Source organism: Rasamsonia byssochlamydoides, assembly GCF_041956645.1.
Source record: "Rasamsonia byssochlamydoides strain NRRL 3658 unplaced genomic scaffold VTN77scaffold_92, whole genome shotgun sequence".
NCBI classification, from domain to species: domain Eukaryota; kingdom Fungi; phylum Ascomycota; class Eurotiomycetes; order Eurotiales; family Trichocomaceae; genus Rasamsonia; species Rasamsonia byssochlamydoides.
This window is the reverse complement of record NW_027192475.1, coordinates 19,732-39,885: the sequence shown is the minus strand read 5'-3', so window position 1 is coordinate 39,885 and position 20,154 is coordinate 19,732. Positions and strand designations below refer to the sequence as shown.

The 20,154-nt window shown below is 50.1% G+C and overlaps 6 protein-coding genes across 6 annotated transcripts; 4 read left to right on the top strand and 2 right to left on the bottom strand.

Moving 5' to 3' along the window:
* Positions 1–984: 984 nt before the first annotated feature.
* VTN77DRAFT_9693 (uncharacterized protein) lies at positions 985–3,115 on the top strand (the record flags this gene model as incomplete). The annotated part of the gene is made up of 10 exons (XM_069426327.1): positions 985–1,151; positions 1,213–1,338; positions 1,383–1,486; positions 1,542–1,688; positions 1,744–1,854; positions 1,902–2,233; positions 2,286–2,388; positions 2,459–2,696; positions 2,750–2,813; positions 2,915–3,115. 10 exons carry the CDS (start codon positions 985–987, stop codon positions 3,113–3,115), a joined length of 1,593 nt encoding a protein of 530 aa, XP_069273738.1.
* Positions 3,116–4,323: 1,208 nt separating this feature from the next.
* Positions 4,324–5,178, bottom strand: VTN77DRAFT_9692 (uncharacterized protein; the record flags this gene model as incomplete). The annotated part of the gene is made up of 3 exons (XM_069426326.1): positions 4,324–4,637; positions 4,687–4,986; positions 5,037–5,178. The coding sequence occupies 3 exons, from the start codon at positions 5,176–5,178 to the stop codon at positions 4,324–4,326; spliced, it is 756 nt and encodes a 251-aa protein (XP_069273737.1).
* Positions 5,179–6,169: 991 nt separating this feature from the next.
* On the top strand, positions 6,170–8,045 carry VTN77DRAFT_9691 (uncharacterized protein; the record flags this gene model as incomplete). The annotated part of the gene is made up of 5 exons (XM_069426325.1): positions 6,170–6,233; positions 6,359–7,029; positions 7,089–7,405; positions 7,454–7,887; positions 7,933–8,045. 5 exons carry the CDS (start codon positions 6,170–6,172, stop codon positions 8,043–8,045), a joined length of 1,599 nt encoding a protein of 532 aa, XP_069273736.1.
* Positions 8,046–12,533: 4,488 nt separating this feature from the next.
* Positions 12,534–15,081, bottom strand: VTN77DRAFT_9690 (uncharacterized protein; the record flags this gene model as incomplete). Its single annotated transcript, XM_069426324.1, has 4 exons — positions 12,534–13,775; positions 13,825–14,337; positions 14,391–14,418; positions 14,693–15,081. The coding sequence occupies 4 exons, from the start codon at positions 15,079–15,081 to the stop codon at positions 12,534–12,536; spliced, it is 2,172 nt and encodes a 723-aa protein (XP_069273735.1).
* Positions 15,082–15,745: 664 nt separating this feature from the next.
* VTN77DRAFT_9689 (uncharacterized protein) lies at positions 15,746–17,533 on the top strand (the record flags this gene model as incomplete). Its single annotated transcript, XM_069426322.1, has 5 exons — positions 15,746–15,784; positions 15,864–16,124; positions 16,182–16,517; positions 16,570–16,750; positions 16,812–17,533. 5 exons carry the CDS (start codon positions 15,746–15,748, stop codon positions 17,531–17,533), a joined length of 1,539 nt encoding a protein of 512 aa, XP_069273734.1.
* A 54-nt stretch (positions 17,534–17,587) lies between these two features.
* VTN77DRAFT_9688 (uncharacterized protein) lies at positions 17,588–18,479 on the top strand (the record flags this gene model as incomplete). The annotated part of the gene is made up of 3 exons (XM_069426321.1): positions 17,588–17,668; positions 17,720–18,085; positions 18,147–18,479. The coding sequence occupies 3 exons, from the start codon at positions 17,588–17,590 to the stop codon at positions 18,477–18,479; spliced, it is 780 nt and encodes a 259-aa protein (XP_069273733.1).
* Positions 18,480–20,154: the final 1,675 nt, after the last annotated feature.

The following is a 20,154-nucleotide window of genomic DNA, read 5'->3' as shown; positions in this document are numbered from 1 at the left end:
CCATTCTAGACCTTTTCCTCGCCCCAAACCACCTTACCGTGCAGGGCCTTTGGGCATTAAGTATGCCCTCCTTGGTGGAATTCTGCCTTTACTCATAGCCTACGACCATATTCCTGCTAGGCTCGACTCTGCTAGAGCTATTGATTACCAACAAAAGTCACCCATTCTATGGACTATTTACAGTAGATACGGTGAAAACAAGCCAAAGACCCTGAATACATTCTCCATCACTTAATCTTACTGAATGTTGGCCCGCGGAGTGTCGCTCCACTGACAGCCACGTCCCCGGCGAGCCTGCGCCCTAATTATGTTCTGTACTGTACCTACCTCTGACATGGTCAAGCACAGACTTGGCGGTCTTCTTCGATTTATCCGGCACTAGCAATAATCCTAGCAAGGATCTGGCTAGGTAGTATTGGACCTAGTATTGGACCCTACCGGTTAGAATCCCAGCTTCTCCCTCTGGTTAGTGAGTCGACTAGCGGGGATCCGGCTGTCCAACCGATAAGGACGCCTCTGCATTAGTATTCTTAGTAGGATGACTAGCGCGACGTTTGATACGAAAATCCGGGGAAAGCTCCAGTTTTGGTGGAAACGCGGGGAAGACTAGCTGCTTTCATCTTGATTAATCCATCAACTGGCTCATTAACTATCTCACCCATTCAGCCAGCTTTCTATCGCATCTGTTATTGTTGTTCTTGCTGCTGCTACTGGCCTTGGATAAATGCGACCTTGGCAGTGGCTGATGGCTGATGGCTAGCTCTCCTTTTCATTACTGTTGCTTTTTCTCCCGGTTGATCTGGCCAGGATCAAACGGATAAAGTCGCTGATCGTCATGCTGTGACAGAATGGTATCAGGTGGTTTATATTCACGATGAGCTGTCAGTGTCTTATAAGGTCTTCTCTGTCGACCATCTCCCTTACCTTTTTATCAGAGTAAGGATTCGCGACGTTAGAGACCAGTACTCTCACCGCTGCTACAACATGCCTCTTGCAGTCGGTGCGCAAACCCTCAAGGCCGAGCTGGAGGTTGCTCAGGCCGAGACGCCTGAGCTGGAGAAGGTCCGCTGGTGGGCTGATCCAGGCCTGCGAAAGCTCTACTTCTGGGCCGCCATTCTGTGTGTTGCGTCGGCGACGTCGGGTTACGATGGGTAGATTTCACCTCTAAAATGTAAAGCCTCCTTCTTAGACTCAGCTGGCTGACTTTGTTAGGATGATGCTCAACACCTCGCAGAACCTGGACGCATGGCAGGCCTACTTCAACCACCCCACCGGGTCCAAACTCGGCCTGATGAACGCCATCTTTCAGATTGGCAGTCTGTGCAGCTTTCCCCTCGTGTAAGACTTCTACCTGCGGTGGATGAGCCTGTCTGACGATGCAGTCCGTACATGGCCGATTGGTGGGGACGCAAGATCCCCATTGCCCTGGGCTGTCTGCTGATGATCCTGGGCGGTTTTCTGGGGGCGTTTTGCAACGGTTACGGCAGTATGTCAGCTCGCGCTCCTGCTTCTGTCAGTCATGCTAACTGTATGACTCTCAGTGTACGTCGCAGGCAGACTGGTGCTCGGATTCGGCAACAGTCTGGCCCAGATGTCGTCGCCCGTCCTGCTGACCGAGATCTGCCACCCCCAACACCGAGGCAAAGTCACGGCCGTGTACAACTGTCTGTGGAATCTGGGAGCTCTGTGTAAGACCTCGCATCCTGCGGCATCAGACATCAGACTAAGACTCGTCAATTCTAGTCGTCGCCTGGATTGCGTGGGCAACCATGGACATCCCGAATGACTGGTCATGGCGGACACTCGCGCTGCTGCAGATCTTCCCTGCAGCTCTGCAGATTGCCTTCATCTACTGTAAGACAGTATTTATTCACTATATTACGTCTAATCTAACGAGTTAGGGGTCCCCGAATCCCCTCGCTGGCTGATCTCCAAAGAACGCTACGACGAAGCACTGACGATGCTGGCCAAATACCACGCCAACGGCAACACGCAGAACGCCACCGTCCAGTTCGAGTTCCGCGAGATCAAGGAGACGCTGCGGTTGGAGTTCGAGTACCAGAGAACGAGCAGCTACCTCGACTTCATCCGCACGCGCGGCAATCGCTACCGCCTGGCCATTCTCGTCTCGCTGGGCGTCATCTCCCAGTACAGCGGCAACGCCTTGTTCAGCAACTACATGAATCTGATCTACAACAGCATGGGCATCACCCAGCAGAACCAGAAGATTCCGGTAGGTGACTGTAGTTGTATCGGTTGAAATGTCTAGTGTCTAATTGTATCAGCTTAATGGAGGTCAAACCCTACTCTCGCTTATCGTCAGCGTTGGATGTGCGTTTTTGGTCGACCGGGTGGGACGACGACCGCTGTTTTTGACTGCGACAGTTGGTGAGCATTCATTTCTACTTTTCTTCTTCTTCTTCTTCTTCTTCTTCTTTTTCAGCACTGACTCCTACAGGAATGGTCGCCATGTTCCTCGCCTGGACCGTCGTCTCCTCCGTATACGAAAGGACCCAAGACGTCACCACAGCCGGCTATCCACAGGTCGTCTTCGTCTGGGTGTTTGGCGTGTTCTATTCGCTGGCCTGGTCGGGTCTTCTGGTCGCATACGCGCTGGAGGTCTTGCCCTACAAACTGCGTGCCAAGGGGCTGATGATCATGAACCTGACCGTGCAGGCGGCTCTTGTTCTGGGGAAGTAAGACGACGCCTTTAACCTGTCGACCTGGAAGACAGTGCTAACATCAACAGCTACACGAACCCAATCGCATGGGACAACCTACCGCACCACTACGATCTGTCTCTCTTCTACACCGTACGTCACTCCCAATCCCCATTTTCATCTCCTCTCAACCCAATCATCTAGACTAGACTAGATCACCTCACTAACTCTTACCCTCTGTGTTTACTGCTTAGATATGGATCTTCGTCGAACTCGTCTTCGTCTACTTCTTCTACGTCGAAACCAAAGGCCCCACCCTGGAAGAGCTGGCGAGGATCTTCGACGGCGAAGACGCCCAGGTCGGCCACGTGGATCTGCGCGATCTCGAGAAGGAGGCTATCGTTGACAAAAGCGAAAATGAGAAGGGGACTGCGACGATGATTGAGAGTGTTTAAACGATCCTGGTTAGCAGGTAGCTGAGCCAGGAGAATCAAATAAATTAATTTGGATGGATCTGTTGTGGTAGCTTGGAGCTTTACGACTATTTTGTTACCTTGACCGTGGGTACGCTATATATATGACAATAGCAATGAAGATGTGAAATCTTATCAAGGATTTCTTTTTTTTTTCCCTTCTGCATACAGCCGCCGAGGTGAACTGCAGCAGACTCTCAGTCAGAACATGAGAAACCTCCTTTTTCAACTCTTTTAGCGAGCGTGTTCATGGCCATACATCCAGCTAATAAAATAAAAAAAATAAAATTACTAAAACCCAATAAAAAAAAAAGAAATAGAGATGTGCTACCCATGTACATGTACATTATGTATGTACTGTACATACATGCTACTTATCAGCCTACTAAACAAAACCTCCTCAATCAAGGCAGGATTGGCATTGATAATATTCAAACTGACAAATGTCATAAGCTTGCTTGCTTACTCTACTTTTATTTTTATTTTTATTTATTTTTATTTTTATTTTTATTTTTATTTTTATTTTTATTTTTATTTTTATTTTTATTGTTATTTAAGGAAGTCCAAGGTACAGCACATACATACATACATACAGATATCAAGATCGTAGATTGCAATGGTATATATGTGTATATTGTAACATTAATCCTTGGCCCTCTAGGACCAGTTTGCTGACTCATCTGTTGCTGCTTTGCTCTTACCCTTACTGCCATCCTGATCCCTTCATCCTTACTTGAGCTCCCTCCAGCTTACTCTGACTCCCCTTCTGCTCCCTTTGGCTCTCTTCGACTCTCCCCCTAATATGCCCCCCTCCCCTGGGCCCTGCCTCCCTCCCTCTCCTTGTTAGTGGTTATTCCTGATAGACAGGTATATGCATATTTGTTGACATCTAGTGCCCCTCCAGCATCCAGAATCCTGTCAATTTTAGACAATGGCTTATATGGTGGCCTGTTTTGCATCCTCATTACTGGCGAGTAATAATGCAGCAAGTGAGAGCAGGGAAAGGCAGGCCTGGTTAATGGAATTTTGTTAATAACAGCAGCTAGGGGATGGTCAGTCCAGCGAATATAGGAGGAGATAAAAGGATTAGGGTATGACTATCAAGGTATCTTATATCCCCTCTGCTCCCCCTTTGCCCTATTTTCCAGTTTTTGCTAGAGCTATAAGAAACAAACGTACCTGCAATGACTCTAAGAGCCAGGCCTGGGCCGAGACGTAGACCGGGAACGATGTCTGACCTCAAAAACGATAAGGTATTCGTGGCCGTCAAGCAATTCACCAAGAGGCCAATCCATGGTCTCTCGTACTGAAGCCAGAGCTTCGAGTGGTTCCGTATGGTCGATGAAGAAGTTGGTATCGACTGATGACACGGCACCATCAGTGTTTCCGGAGTTGAAAAGGCTGCCGTGAGGTCTGGCAGCCCTGACGTAGCTTATAGGGGACGATTTCATGATCCCCTCCGCATGCTCTTTGATGAAGTCAAGCCGGACAGCATTGATGGTATCTGCGGCGGTCAGAACTGGATGCGGGGAACGGTCTAAGATTGCACTGACTTCCGAATACCCTCGCGGCTGCTATACAGGCGGCGGGATGCGAGCTCATGAGACCATAAACATCATCTTCACTCTCCTTGAGTTCATTCAATAAGCCCACCGCAAGCCCGCGCTCACGGTAGTTGCGATGCACCACTAACTGAGTGATCCAACACACAGTTCTGTTCTCATACTTCCAACGGCAAGCAAATGCATTTCCGGCAAGATGACCATCGACAATAACCCTTACGTAAGAGCACACAGCGTTCTCGGGAAGGTACTGAGCTCTCAGTCGATCTTTAGAGATCTTTACATGGTTTCCTGTTGTTGTTAGCTGGCGGTATTCGATCAATCTGATGACGATGGTTTACCCTCTTTAGCGAAGGCACCCACAACGCTGGCAGCTTCTCTCCCCCAGACTCCGTAGTTCTCGCTGAATAGCCGCGCAGCTTCTTGCAACATGCTGTCAGTAACTTGGCTCCCGTCGTATTTTTCATAAACCCTCTTCGTCATTCTCAAGCGGCTTTTCGGAGGTCTTCTGTTGGGCTCAAGTATCGGTGTTTCGAGATAGTGCACGTCCGAATGCGAACAAAATGCAACATCTTTTCGATGAGACGATTCCGCAGTTGCCATGAAAATATTCGAGCAGTTGGAATCACTGATCGATGATAGATATTAATAGTCGCCGTGCTGAGGGGTATTCGAAGGTGAGACCTGTTATTCCGAACGGGATCAGGTGGGGTGCAAGGGCCCAAGACCGCTACCTAAGCCCAGAGAGGCAAGTGGAGCTGGGTGAGGGAACAGCCCAGGAAGGCGCGCTTGTCTGCGCGTTCGAAGTCACTTCTGACCAGGCAATGCTGTGACGGAACTATACTAAGGTTTAGGCTAAAATAAAAGCCTGTCCTCACATCCGTTCCTGGTAGCTGGCTAACCGTCTCATTGATTTATGGAGTATACGATGAGACGGTTAGCGGGGTGCTGGAAACGGCTACCGTCCATTGGCCGCTCACTGCCTGCCGTCACAGGCTCTAGCTCATCCTGACTTGGTTTAGCACTTCCATGTCAGGAATAGCGTGTCCCGTTCGGGGATGGCGCGCTCGCTCGCTGATAAAACCCCCCATAATATTTCCTCATTCTCGAGCTCACCGCCTGCGAACACGTGATATTCTGCCGTGGCAGAATACTACTACAACAGGATGACACTGGATTTGCTGCATAGCCGCTAGCCTTCTTCTGCGCCAGAGGATGCTGTCTTCGGCATCGTGCAAGTGTTCGCGCCAGGACCATTGTCGATTTCCCTGCAGACCGGCAATTTGTTGTATTGTATTGATACAACTTGACCAAAGACAAACCCGTTTAATGTTCAATTTTCTCCGCATGTTTCCTTGGGTGTCCTTGTAGCTATATGCAAGCCCCTGCACCTTCCCTACTTCGACTTTCCTTCTACGTCCTACCTTCCCATAAACCATCACTGTGCTTCCAACTCCTGAATTTTCTAACCGGGATGGAATTCTTGAAAAGACTTATCGGTCGAGGAGCTACAGCTCAAGACACTTGCCTGTCTTCTGGTCAGCCAGCAAGTTCCAATCTTCCAAATCGCCTTTCCACGTGCGTTATGGGAACGCCTACCTCTTTGCCTTTTTGGACAGCGCCGCATCTTCGTTGCTGACTGTAACTGACTCTGATAATGTAGCGGATCCATTCCTGTGCCCACGAAATGACACTGTTCAAGAGCTCGCCAGGATACTCGATGATGAGAGGGTAGCCCACGTCAGAGGGACACCCGCCTCTGGAAAGACCACGCTTGCCTATCTTCTCCACGAGCATTATCGTCAGCAAAACATACCATCAGTCATAATTTCAGATTGGCCACAGGGGAATAATCATGTGCACACTGATGTCCTCATTCGCCGTGCACAGGATGCGGGTTACACTTTTGTCACTTCAGATACTCTCAGAAATGCAGACATTGTCTACATCATCGACGAAGGGCAGATGTCATATCATGATTCCGGTCTTTGGTTGGGATTCATCAAGTCTCAGAATAACCGCCGATTCGGACCGAGAGTTTGTGTGTTCACTTCGTATGGCAGTCCTACTGGGGGTCCTAACGACTACAGCGCTGGTAGCCCACTTGCATATCTTGGTGTTCAGCAGCGAGTATCCATCACCGTATCAAAGATCAAAGATTCACCACCGATAAGCCTTTTCTATAACCGCAACGAATTCGACGACGTTCTACAACGGATATGTACTGATAGTCGGCGTCCTCTACCGCTGCACCCTGACGCAGCTGACTACATTTTCAGCCTGACTAACGGACATCCGGGGGCTGTGGACAGTGTCCTTGGCATGATACAGAAGGTCAGTCCTGACGTTTATTTCTGTCCTAGCTCACTAATTGCTTATGGAATGCGTTGCAGGTTTATCGGTCAGAAATTAAACATGGGGAGATTCAGGTGGTTGAAAAGGATCATATTATTGCAACCCTAAATGACGAAGATGAGTCCTTCAGATATCTTGCTCAGACGGGGATCCAACGGTCTTTTGTAAGCCGACGAAAACTCACCCCTCAAGCAGCAGGTGTTCTCCGAGAAGTTCTTATGAATGGCAGCATCCATCGAGACCTGGATAATGAAGGGATCAGAACCTGTTATGAGAATGGGTGGCTTCACTCTGAACCGTTGGATTTCGACGCTATTAATATTGTCTGTGTCTTTCCAACGAGACTGCATGCAAAGTGGGCGTCCTTGTTTTCACTATGTTTAGACTCTGCTGATCTGAACAGATACGTGGAGCATTATCTTACTGATTCATCTGTGCCCTTTCCCATGAATCAAAACCCCACTGTCGAGGCTTTAGCTGAAGCGGTATTGAGGAAGTTTTCGTTGAGAAACCTTTCTTCCACAACACGGGTTGGTACTGGAGCCGTTATACGGCCTGTTGAAGCTGCCTATCAAGACGAATTTTATCGTGCATTACATGCAGTTCTCGGGTTCTCAACAAAAGTGTCCAGTGAATGGTCAGGAGATGGGAATGGCAGAATCGACTTCAGACTTGCAGACGTTGGATGGGGCATAGAATTGTTGCGCGAGGGTAACAGATTGGGAGCGCACTGTCAGAGATTTGTGGGCAATGGAAGTTATATGCAGTGGATCCGGAGTGGCTGGCTCCGGGATTGGCTTATCATCGACTGTCGTACTTCGCCTCCTCACCCTTATAGTAAGTTTACTCCCTGCTCGGCTTGCACTGCTAATTCAAGGGTAGATGTCCCTGGTACCAAGCTTTGGAGAGCTGTGTTCGCGGATGATTTTTCTTCGGTTGAGGTCTTAGACTCCTCTAACAGATTACTTGTTCCCCGGTTTCCGTTGATGTCCTAGTTCCAGTGCGATGGTTGAAGGGGATTGTACGTACTGCTCATTGTTTTTTTTTAACTCCATTGTTCAGGTCCTTAGGATACAGTATGGATAACCTAGGACACTCCCAAGCAGTTGACCCAAGAAGTATTCCGAATTAGCCTGCGCCTATTACTCGCTGTTTTGGGCAGCCACATTTTAGGATGCTTTCGTACAGCTATGAACCACCTGTAATGTGCTTCTAAACATTGTTAACTAGGGCATTCGTCACCCAGCGACAAATTTTGCAGAGAAATGTCGTCTCTGGATGGATCGACTCATCATTTGCTTGAATCCTTAAATACAATGGTTCATCTTGCCGCAGCTTGCGGACTGGTGGTTGCATGCAGAGCGAAAATATTAGCCCCTGCATAGATGGGGAAAGTTAGGGGAAACACACGGCTCCCTGCCCAGAAATGTCTTGGTGAACTCAGGCTTCAGGTAAATAAATAGTCGAGGACGCCTGCCATCTGGATCACGAATGAGAATGAACTTGAGGTGTCGGTAGTGAAGATCCAACAGCGCCTGTGGCCGGCTTCCAGTGATAGCAGCAAGCTGACAGAAGAGAATCAGCTCAGTCCGGAGCCAGCCACTAGAAAAGATCATCTCTGTGGTTGCAAGAAGCACCCGAGCAAACTCTGCAACATCCTCATATACATGGTCACTTTTGGTCAGCGTTCAGGTAGGAGACTCTTTTCTTCTGTGATGATCGCGAGCACGTAACAGCTCATCAACCAAGGCCAAATGTTGGATGATAAAAAACCGTCTGCTCACATCCTCAATCTTTATGGTTGTCATTTTGTTGAGCCGTGCCCTGTTACACTCTTGTAGACCAGATGCCACCACGTCTAGAAGGTCTCTAACGAGCTCTTCTGCTTGATTCCAGGACTTCAGTGTCGGTTCTTGCCCCGCCGCCGTTGGTCACAACACCAGCTGACAAGCTTTTGAGGTACCGGACAGTCTCATCGGTTGCAGAGAGTGGAAGCGTTCAACTGGATCACGTCCTTGGAACTGACAGTATCTGGCCAGACACAAGGTGAAGCATGTTAGCTTGGCTGTAGCATGACGCCTGTATCCTCCAGCTTCTTCCGAGTCTTGGGACTGTAACGTTGCTGTCGGAGCTGGGAGACATCAAGACACTCAGCCTCTGCGAGATAGTATTCCGGTGGATGCTGCTCTTCATTGTCGAAAAGCGAGTCGTCATCGTCGTTGTCATCATCATCATCCGACTCGTCGCTGTCTGGCTCCGTCTCACTGTCGGAGGAACCATCGGACGGAGGACTGTTCGAGAAGATGTCGGGGAGTTCAGCACTGGCATGGCTCTGCTCGTCCGACGTGACATCCTGATCAAATTGGGAGCGACGATGCATGATCAAAAACCAGGCAAAAAGAGAGAAACAAAAAAGAGAAAAAAAAATTCATTTTGACCTGAAAGCTGCACAATGCCTGGGTGGATGGTAGTAGGTGATTGGGATGGACGACGACGACAATGCACGGCAATCGCTCTGAAGCGAGGGAAATGAGTTTAAACATCGCATGGCCGTCATGGGACTCTTATAGAATCACAGCGAAAGGGGGATGTGAGGGGAGCCAGAAACGGCTCCCTCCAAAAAGTGACCTCGATGCTCTGCTGCAAGTCGAGGTGATGGCAGTATTGATCGAGGAAGCAGCCGCGCGTGAGCAGCATGAGTTCAGGCCAGGGACCACAGCATGCCCAACCAGGGGCGTGTGTGGAGTTAAGGATGGGGACGCCGTGAGTATTCGTGCACTGGACTCGCAAGACCCAGATAGGTAGCAGGACTCAGGAAAACGGCGTCAAGTGCGGCCGTTTTTGGCCGCTCGCTGACCGTCTCATTGTTATATAGAGCATTCCCTGGTCATTCTCTAGATGAATGCCTGATGGCAGCGTCGTGTACTCGAGCCTACCATTCGTAGCAAGACCAAAGCCACTGAGCAGCCCGTCTCAATTCACTTTCAGACGGGATAATCTCGCGCGAACATGCTTTGGACTTTCTTTTTTTCAGGTCGACTTTATCAGCAAACAGTTGCAAAGGATGTCATGGAAGATTAGAACTCACGGCATTTGGCCTTCCAATTGGCCGTCGTTACTGTGGACGAAAAAATTTAGGCAAAAAGCCACCTCCTTACTACCGCTGGAGGTGGCCGGCCTAGATCAGATTAGACGAATCGGGCATGCCGAACTATCAGATACCTACCTACATAAACCAAATCAGTTAGAGGAAGAGCCTGCAGAGAGTGAAGCATGCCAAGAGAATCTTTTGCAAGTCGAATTTTAAAAGGAGAAAGTCGAGGAGCGAACCGTGCGTGGCGCGAAGAGGCCATATCGGTTTCTCAGTGTTTTGAGGGGTATGCTTACCAGCGATGGTCCTACTCCCTTTCTCCGACTTGGCTAATTTCAGGGCATTACAACTGACGTCGCCGTGGCCCTGAAACGAGAATAGAAAAGAAAGGGGGGCATAGAGAATTGATGCAAAGAGGTGGGAAACAACACTAAAGGTCAAACCTAAGTTTTCATCGGTAGGTATAAACCAATGTAATATGGGTCAGAGAAAGTATGAAACTGGGTCAAGTCACCGTGTTTTTCCTTTACAGAATTGTATCTTGTGATATATTGCTTGAGATAAGGAAAGTATAAAAGAGAAAGGAATGTAAGAAAGAATCCTGGAAGGCCTTTTAAGATAGTGTTCTTTAATCCCCAACCAAGTTGTATCACCATTGCTCTAAAAAGAAATACCAAGCCTCAATACACCAGCAACATTTGGCTTTCCTGAACCTATCTTTTCTTCGGAGTTTGAGAAAGATTCACAGAGCTATCCATCGCCATATAGCCTTAGAGAGTCATTGAATTGAGAGAGTATATTAAATAACTACCTGTAAAAGGAGGTGGAAGGCAAAGTAATTACTTATCTTGGCAATATCTTATCCTAGAAGAGACGGCATTAACTGTATACTAACTGTTATTCAAAAATTAAGAATAGATTAAACTATGTAGTATGTTAGCTACCAAGTATTTACCCTGGGATGGTAGAATATTTAGAAAAATGTACTCTGAGATTTTCTAACCCCGCTAGACTAGAGGAAACTGTCGGCATTCTTCGAAAGGTAATTAATAACTCTAGTATAGAGACTTAATCCTCTAGGGTATCTATCTCTTGCTATAAAAATAGGTAGTAGCTTTAGGAGAAACCGAGTACTACAATATTAATAGAAAGAAAGATTATATCTAGTCTACTTATTACAGGTTTTCTTATTTAAGAAAGTAAATTGTTTCTTGTCGGAGATTTCGGTTTGCCCCTTTCCGGCTTAGTCAGCTGCACGCTGAGTGATGAGTAGAGGCTTGCCGATGAGCCTGCGCCTCATCAACATGTTTTATTGTGGTTCTAAATATCGTGGTAGCACTAGCCTCTCCGAATACTGAGTAGGATTAGCCAACGTTTTCTAATATTGTTCTCACCATCGTGGCAGCACAATTCTTGTCTAGCTACCGCTGTTCGCGTTCGTGGATATAGCTCTTCAGCAATAAGAGGCCGGACTAGAAGCATCCAGCAAGTGCTCCTCAGGAAGCCTAACGCTGACCAAGATTAAGCTTTAGCCTACACGGAAGCTTTACTTTTGGATCGATTCGGAGCAGCGTCCAGTGATTGCGTTAAACATGACAGTTAGCCCACCTGGGTGATGCATCTCCGTGGGAATATATATGCAGGTCACCTACGGCGCAGCCCGGCGTCGTATCACTCAATGGATTCCTACCTAGATACTTTATACACGCCTAGCAATTTCATTCTTTACTGCAGGCAAGTCATCACACCGTGCATATAGCGACGGTATACAGTAGATTTTTCCAAAGTATTACCGTACTCCTGTTTCACCCTTGCTTGAACCTTAGCTAAATATGCATTAACGCAGGATATTGGAAGTCGCCTTGCATTATCCGCAAGGTGACCTTGCAGGGGCGGAGCGAGCTGCAAAGGCTATTAGGTGTCAATGGTCATGGCTGATTTGGGCAAAGGACTAGTATTTATTCTTTTAAGTATGCTAGCTAAACAAACTGTGAATGAAAAGTGGAGAGACCTGTGCTCAATTACAACTACACGCTAGGGAAGAGCTAAACCCTGCCCATTATGAGAGTCGTAGCAGGAGCGCTCCTCCAGCTCTTGATTTTTGAAACGACCGAAACTTTTCCCCTCTAGCAGCCTACTTTATATCAATGAACCTGTCCAATTCCCCACGGTGAGAGAGTGTGCTGTCCTCTGGCGGCTTCCAGGATGTCCCCACCAACACGGTATGATTCCCATACGTCCTGAATCATCGTACGACCGCTTCGTCAGCAATGAGCTGGATGTGGATGATTCGTTGCTGTCTCGAGCCCAGTTTGCTGCCAAAACTGGCTATCAGAGAATAGTGGCGATCGCACGCGGGTGAGGCAGCCATGCGCCCGTGAACATAGCAGCCTCACCAGCCTCGTGCATGCATCAAATTCCAGTCGATCGTGGTCCAATCAAACTGGTTCATGTCGACGTCCATCGTAGCCTGTCCGGGTATGTCAGGGTAGCCCCCGGGCCCAGGACCGGTGGAGCCCTGTCCTCCCGTGCCGTACGACAGGCCATGGCCACCAAATTCCATGGGCATGGGCATTGGAATTTCGTCCATGTTGATACCCGCAGCACCGCTGGGCTGCTCTATATTACTGTTTGGTGAAAAATTTGACGTCATCTGCATTACTTTATTTCTAATGTCCGACACAATCCGTGGTAGCTCCACCGGCTTGTCTTGTTGTCTGAATAATGCTTCACGCGCCTCCCAGGCCTGAAGGACAATTCGAGCGAAGACAATGAAAAAAGGCCTATCTGCTTGTTTCGTATTCATCATGCGAGCCTCGTAGTTGTCGCTCATGACCTCCCAAGCCTTTTCAGCGTGGTCCTCAGTAGGCCGCTTTTTCAGATCTTGAAGAATGTGAATGTACGCGGGAAATGGGAAGTGCAAGTGAACCAGCCAAAGGTATCCTTTGGTGAGAGGTGAAGTCATGAGCTTCGTATCGCACATGAGCATCCTCAGCGCATGGGAAATGGCAGCGTTGCGCTGCGGATCCGTCTGCTGCACGGATAACTTGGAGTGTCTCGAATAGTGTTCCAGGAGACGGTTTTTCGCCAGGTACCCTCGCGTCGTCCAGATTGTCATAAAGTGAAGCGGGTTCTCTGTATTGCAGAATTGGAGATATTTGTCCTCAATAGTCTTTTCTAGGGCGATCAACTCGTCGCCTTCTCGAACGGGGCCGTGCCGAGTCTCGTTCGCAATCGCCTTCAACGACGGATTGGAAAAGTCGAGGTGGAAGGCGCTGTGGCGGACGAACTCGCCCAGCTCGCTGCGCACGACGACGAAAAGCGCCTCGGTGGGTTTCTCGTGAATTGCGGGCGGAGTCTTCATCTCTGGCTGGATCTCAAAATCATTCACGTTGAGAGGCGTCCTGCAGTCCCAGGTGGGATCTAACATGGTGGTCTTGTGATCGCACATCTCGCAAATGCGATTGTCGAAAACAATCAGCGACCACCACAGCCTTCGGCGCAACTCACCCTCGAGCGCGGTGCATCTGGCATAGGTCGACTCGTTGTGAATCCCCATGCGTTGTGCGATGCGGATGGCCACGCCCAGCATTGAGGATAGAGACCGGGGGTCTGTATCGGGACTGACCGAGACCTAGAAGCGTCAACGGACTAGATGCCCGATGGCAGCCTGACGGGCTTACCAGGTAGAGATACAATGCTGTCAAGCAGTCGCGGTCCGCGGACCGTAGAACCCCACAGTTTAGTAGCGCTTGCTGACATCCGAACTGATAGCTTTTCAGAAGATCTTCTCTTGGCGACCCCAACACGGTACGGCATTCGTCTTTGGTGAGACTTAGAACGGAGACGCAATAGATACTGAACATCAGCGCTTCCAATGTGGGACTGATGGTTGCCATATCGCCGGCGGCGTCGATGATGCGTGCCTGCAGGGTGGGGGTGTGGGTGACTTTGAGCAGCGGGTTGACGTTGTCCAGGTAAATCTGCCAGAGCCTGAAGATTTGGACCTGGTTCGGGTGCAAGGTCGAGAGATCGACGTCTGTCTTGGGTGAGCCAAACAGCAGGTGGTCGTTGCTTTCGCTTCGGTACATCTGGTCCCACGCCTTCTTGATCACCGCCGGACGCACATCATCGTTATCGTGCAGAAAACCGCTATCGTTCTCATCGTCGTCATCATCGTCCTCGACATCCACGGTCTTTCCCTCAATTGTCAGTGGGAGCCTGAACTCACTCGCACACTTGACCGTACCTTTTGACTCATGGCGCGCCAGAGATTCCTAGGAGAGAGTATTAGTCGTCTCGCGGTCTGTGTTCACCAGTGTCGAACAAAACTCATGACGGTTCAGGAGAAAGCTTGACCACAGATGTTAACCCATTGACTATTTGGTACAGCCAATTACCAGTTCATATAGATAAGGAGCCGCATAAGAATAATATGGGTAATTTTTCATTAGAAATCCCTATGTTGTAGGTGAATTTGTAGCTCGCTTGAAGGTGGTAAACCGTCATGAGTTTTGTCAGGCGCTGGTGGTTCGAGAAAGCGCAACTTACACTGTTTTCGACTTCACCGCCGTCTTCTCCCTTGACCGGCCCTCTGTCCCTGAAACCGGTCCTTCTGCATGTGCATCGTCGAGAGTGCCGTCCTCGCTGGGAGAGGCGTGCTCTGCGGCCGGGGTGTGCAGAGGCTCGAACTTGATGTTGTTCTGGCGAAGCAGGCCCTCGTAGTGGCGAAGGCGCTCCAACAGCTCTCGCTCGGGAAACCTGCGGCGCCGTTGGCGGGCGAGCGTAGCTGCCACGCACTGGGCGCCGGCCCGGACGCAGTTGGCGCAGGGGGATTTGCGATCGCACTTGATTTTGCGCTGCTGACACAGCACACAGGCCAGCACGCGCTGCGGCTTCGCAGTGGCTGACTGGTCTGGGGTGGGAACCGCCGTCAACATGGCAGGAGTGATAAACCCGTTGTCTTCAGGAGAGATGGAGATGGAGAGGAAGAGGTGCAGGGCCGTCTCGGGCTTTTGAAGCTCCCCAGCAGGGGGACCCCCTGCCACGCTCGGACTGTTCTACGTCCCGAACACAGACCTTTCTTCAGGACATACTATGAGCCCAGCCAGATCGGACTTTAGTAACGCCCGACCAGCAGTTCTTTATTCTGGACGCAGTATAACCTCGTGCTTTCCTAGAGCCCGACAAAACAATTTCAATATCATGGCACACGTTCTTCCTTTGCTCTTAAAAGTCAGACCTGTTCCTTTCACCTCGCTGGTTCTTCAGACAGACATCGTTCCGTTCTCATTGTCCACCACAAGCTGTCCATATTCATCAACACATCAACACATCAACAGTTCCCTCCCGCTTCGAGTCCACTTGCGACCAATCGATCCAAGGGGGAGCAACAGGTTTCACGGTCACCATGGTGTCTTCACGCCCGACGACTCCCAAAGGCGCCAAATCGGCTGCGGGAGATTCATCCGACGTGGCTACGACACACGCCGGCGAGACCTCTCCCGATGTTGCAAGCAAACCTGATGCAAGCAAACCCGACGACCCCAGCAGAAGCCGTCGACACTGAGGACGGTCCTCCTGCTGATCTCGGTCTTTGGAACCATGTTCCTGGTCGCTCTGGACAGAACCATCATCTCCACGGTATGAGGACACTCCATGGAACAGAGCTCGCATTCTTCTGGTCGCGCGGCGAGTCAATGTGCTGACTGATTCTGGCTAGGCTATCCCGCAAATCACGGATGAATTCAACTCCCTCGCCGACGTCGGCTGGTACGGAAGCGCATATTTGTTGACATGTTGCGCCTTCCAGCTGTTGTTTGGGAAACTCTACACGTACTACTCGGTGAGAGGCGTCATGCTTACAAGTACCCTACTATTCGAGGCTGCCTCTGCCATCTGTGGCGCGGCTCCGAACTCAGTAGCCTTCATCGTGGGAAGAGCAATCGCCGGGGTTGGCGCCGCTGGCATCTTTGCGGGAACGGTAAGTGTACCCCGATTCCCTCCCTGATCAGCCTCCAATGCTGACGGCGGTCCCTAGATTGTATGCATTGTCCACGCAGTTCCTCTGCACAAGCGTCCCCAAATCCAAGGCCTCTTCGGCGCCCTCTTTGGCCTGGCTTCGGTCGTGGGCCCCTTAATTGGTGGTGCCTTTACCTCCAATGTAACGTGGAGGTGGTGCTTTTACATCAACCTGCCCCTCGGGGGCGTGGCGATGGTCGTCATGGCCTTCTGTCTCCAGGTCCCCGACCGAGATACAACCAAGCTCCCCTGGATGAAGAAGCTGTCGCAACTGGATGCCCCGGGCACGGCATTCCTGGTCCCGGGTGTGGTCTGTCTTCTGTTGGCACTTCAGTGGGGTGGCCAGACGTATGCGGTGAGTTCCCCGCAGCGTCATTTTGACTTTCCGGTGCACTGACAGTCTCCAGTGGAGCAATGGGCGGATCATCGCATTGTTGACTCTGATGAGTGTATTGCTTGTTGGTTTCGTTGCGGTCCAGATATGGCTTCCGACGACAGCCACGCTCCCTCCGCGCATTTTCAAGCAGCGGAGCGTCGTTGCTGCCTTCTGGCAAAGTCTCTGCATCAGCTCTGGGAATTATATATTTGGTAAGAAGACCACATAGTCAGCCATGATTGATCACCGGATGACTGACCTTGGTTATCACAGTGTACTTCCTCCCGATCTGGTTTCAATCCATCACAGGTGTCTCTGCCGCGCAATCAGGCATCCGGCTCCTGCCTCTGATGCTATCCATGGTCGCAGGGTCAATGGGCGGTGGAATCATCACTCCGAAGATCGGATACTACACGCCGTTCTCGATCGTAGGATCCTGCATCATGTCCGTCGGGGCCGGGCTCCTCACGACTTTCCAGGTCGACACCGGCGAAGGGAAGTGGATCGGTTATCAAATCCTGTACGGAATCGGCTTGGGCCTGTGTTTCCAAACCCCAAACCTCGCTGCCCAGACCGTTCTGCCGAAGAAGGATGTGCCCATCGGGTTGGCGCTGATGTTGTTTGGTCAGCTGCTCGGTGCAGCGGTGTTTGTCTCGGTTGGGGAGAACGTACTAGGCAATCAGCTTGTGCAAAGGCTTTCCGGGGTCCCTGGGTTTGACCCGAGTCTGATCACGTCGGGGGGCGCCACGTCACTACTGAGCGCGCTACCTGCGAGTGAACATGACACGGTCCTCACAGCCTACAATGAGGCGCTGCGGAAGGTGTTCCAGGTCGGATTGATCATATCGTCTCTGGCCGTCCTCGGTGCAGTTGCGTTGGAGTGGAAGAGCATCCTGAAGAACAAGCCGAAGGCAAATGTTGGTGCTGAGACCGGCGGAGCGGCTGAAGAGAAGAAGGTCGGGGAGACAACAGAGGAAGGAGGTGAAAAGCATTAGAGAAGCCTACTAGCTTAGAATAGTAGTAGAAGTATCAAAGGGAGCGAGAGGACGATGTCGTGCGCCAAAATCAACACCTCCCAGCAACGCCCGATAATCACCTGTTGGAAAGCCAAATTGGCACACATGGCTGAAGTACGTGACACTTCCCTGAAAACTACCACACATACTGACCGGCCTTCACAGACACCATCCACCTCTAGTATTGCGGCAGACGATCCATCAAGCTTTGTCGGCGCCATCGACGATGCGCAAACATACGTGAGTTGCATGGAACAGCATCTTATGGGCCTTCTTGTTGCCTTCGCTGGCTGCCGCGACTCCATGGCGATCGTCAAAGAGAAGCTCCTTACCTACAGGGAAAATAACCTGTGTTGCCTGCGGCAGAATCAGGAGCTCCGTGAAAGTAACGGCCTCTTAATCCACGAAATGGAAGCCCTCCGCACTTCCAACCAGGCGCTCAGGAACGAGGTTGGGAAGCTGAGTGAGCGCAACTGCGAGCTTCAGGGGAGAGTTCTGGATCTTCAGGCTCAGCTGGAGAGACGACAATTGGTCAGTTTGAGTGCACTATAGTTTGTGGACCTTTCTAATGAAAAGAAAAAAAAAACCTTAGGCGACAAGCACCTTGAGAGCTATAGCCCCTCAGTGGGAACAGAGAAAGACACGAGGGCAGATAATGCCGAGGGCGGAGGCTGTCGGCAAGAGACGTGCCAATTTGGACGATCTTGCAGCGGCTGCGATGCTCGAGGATTCCCTGCCGTCCGACAAGTCTCCTTATCAGAGTGGGTCTACTGAGGACTCTGATTACTCTGGAGATGTACATGATAATACCATTGCGGTTGGCCGTGAGGCCGAAAACCCAATCCACAGGCCACGTCTAGGCTGTCTGCGAAGGAAGATGAGGAGCATGAACCTGCGGCTGCAGATTCCTGAGAATCCTATCTGAAGCTGACAACCCATCACTGTCTTCTGGCTTTACCCTCCCTTTCTCTCTCTCTCTGTCTGTGGTTCACTCCAGAGGAGGATAGCCTGCTAGTTGAGCTCAAGGAAATGGGGGATTTGACCTGGCTTGAGATTGAGGATCAGTTTTCGAAGCGTTTTCCATATCGGCGCAAGGAGTCCTTGCAGGTCCGCTACAGCACGAAGCTGAAGCGGTCCTCCTAGCTGTCACCAAGGCAACAATGTGCTCAGGTAGCTTGTGGTAAGCATGCTAGTAAGAGGTGTGGCTGTATGCGGAAGCTGTAGCATGTGAGTTCCCTGGGAACCACCAGCCCGTAGACAATGGACTTTTCTGATCCTAGGATGGCATAAACACTCACGTGTTGTCGTAGTTAGCACTGATGTGACAGTGTAATCCAGGATTGTTGCTAAGCATCGCGACCTTATTGGCATCTGGTGTAGGTAATTATAAAAGAAAGTATCATCCATATAGGATCTGCGTGTTCGTCAGTGTAACGAACCCAAATGCATTGACTGAACTAGACAGTAGAGTCTATGAAGCGGCTCTATAACGAAAGACTAAGCTGGGGGGGTGGCGGGGGAGGAAGAAAGAACGAGGTTTGATTGATTGATTGATTGATTGATTCCTAGGCTATTTCAGGTCAGAGTTGACCTATGCAGCCACCTTGATCGCTATGGCTTCCGCTTCCCTACAGTGTCGCACCGTCTCATCTTCTACCATACATTTACTAGTCTTGGTTCTTTTGTCCTTTGCAGTTACTCCTTAGTCTCTAACACTGGCACTGAATCCTTCATATAGGAACCTGTCTTGCCCTGACATCCATCCTTCCAATGAGTCCAGAATTTTGTCCTTGACGGGAAGTTTTGATGACAATGGCGACATCATGATGGCTTTGGTCGGTTATCTAGCTTCCGGCTTGGCTGCCCATTCACGTTTGTTCTGATTGTCCTTCACATATTGCAAGTGTATTTCCTCTGGGTTGTCCTTCTCAATCCAGCCTAAGAAGGTAAAAGAACAGGAGTAGCAGGAGGCTCTGTCCATATTAGAACGTGTAAACCGTGCATATAGACCCGCTGCCGCCATTCTTTCATCTAAAATGATACACCAAGAATGTTTGAAGGAGTCATAGCGATTGATGTAGCTTGTCATTCTCGGGTTACGACATGGCCATTTTTCGCCTGGTCGAGAGTAAGCCATCTGGGGGTGGCCGGTAAGAAGGAGGCTCGAAAGCAGGAGGCTCGAAGGCCTCTGTGGATTGGGTGGTCGTAGTTATCAGCGTGAAGAAAACTCTGCAACTCGCCATCCACCAACACCACGCGGATCCTTTTTGGCTTCCCCTTTTAACTCTTATCCAAGATGGGTATATTAATTAACTTGTCGACGGAAAACCCTCGCCGAAGGTCCCGCTGTCTCGCGGCGGGACTGTGGGACGGACACGACGGGGGTTGGTCACTTGGATCGAGACTGCATTTACTAACATTCGTTGAAAGATCTGCAGCTGCAGGGATGGGGAAAATATCGAAACCGGTGGTCGGAAATGCTACGTTTTGCTGCAAAACCCGAGTCTTAGTCATAGGAAGAGTTCATGAGCAATAACCACCTCTACGAATTGTTAAATTATGTATGTACTTCTACGGTGGAGAGCATATTCCATCTAAGC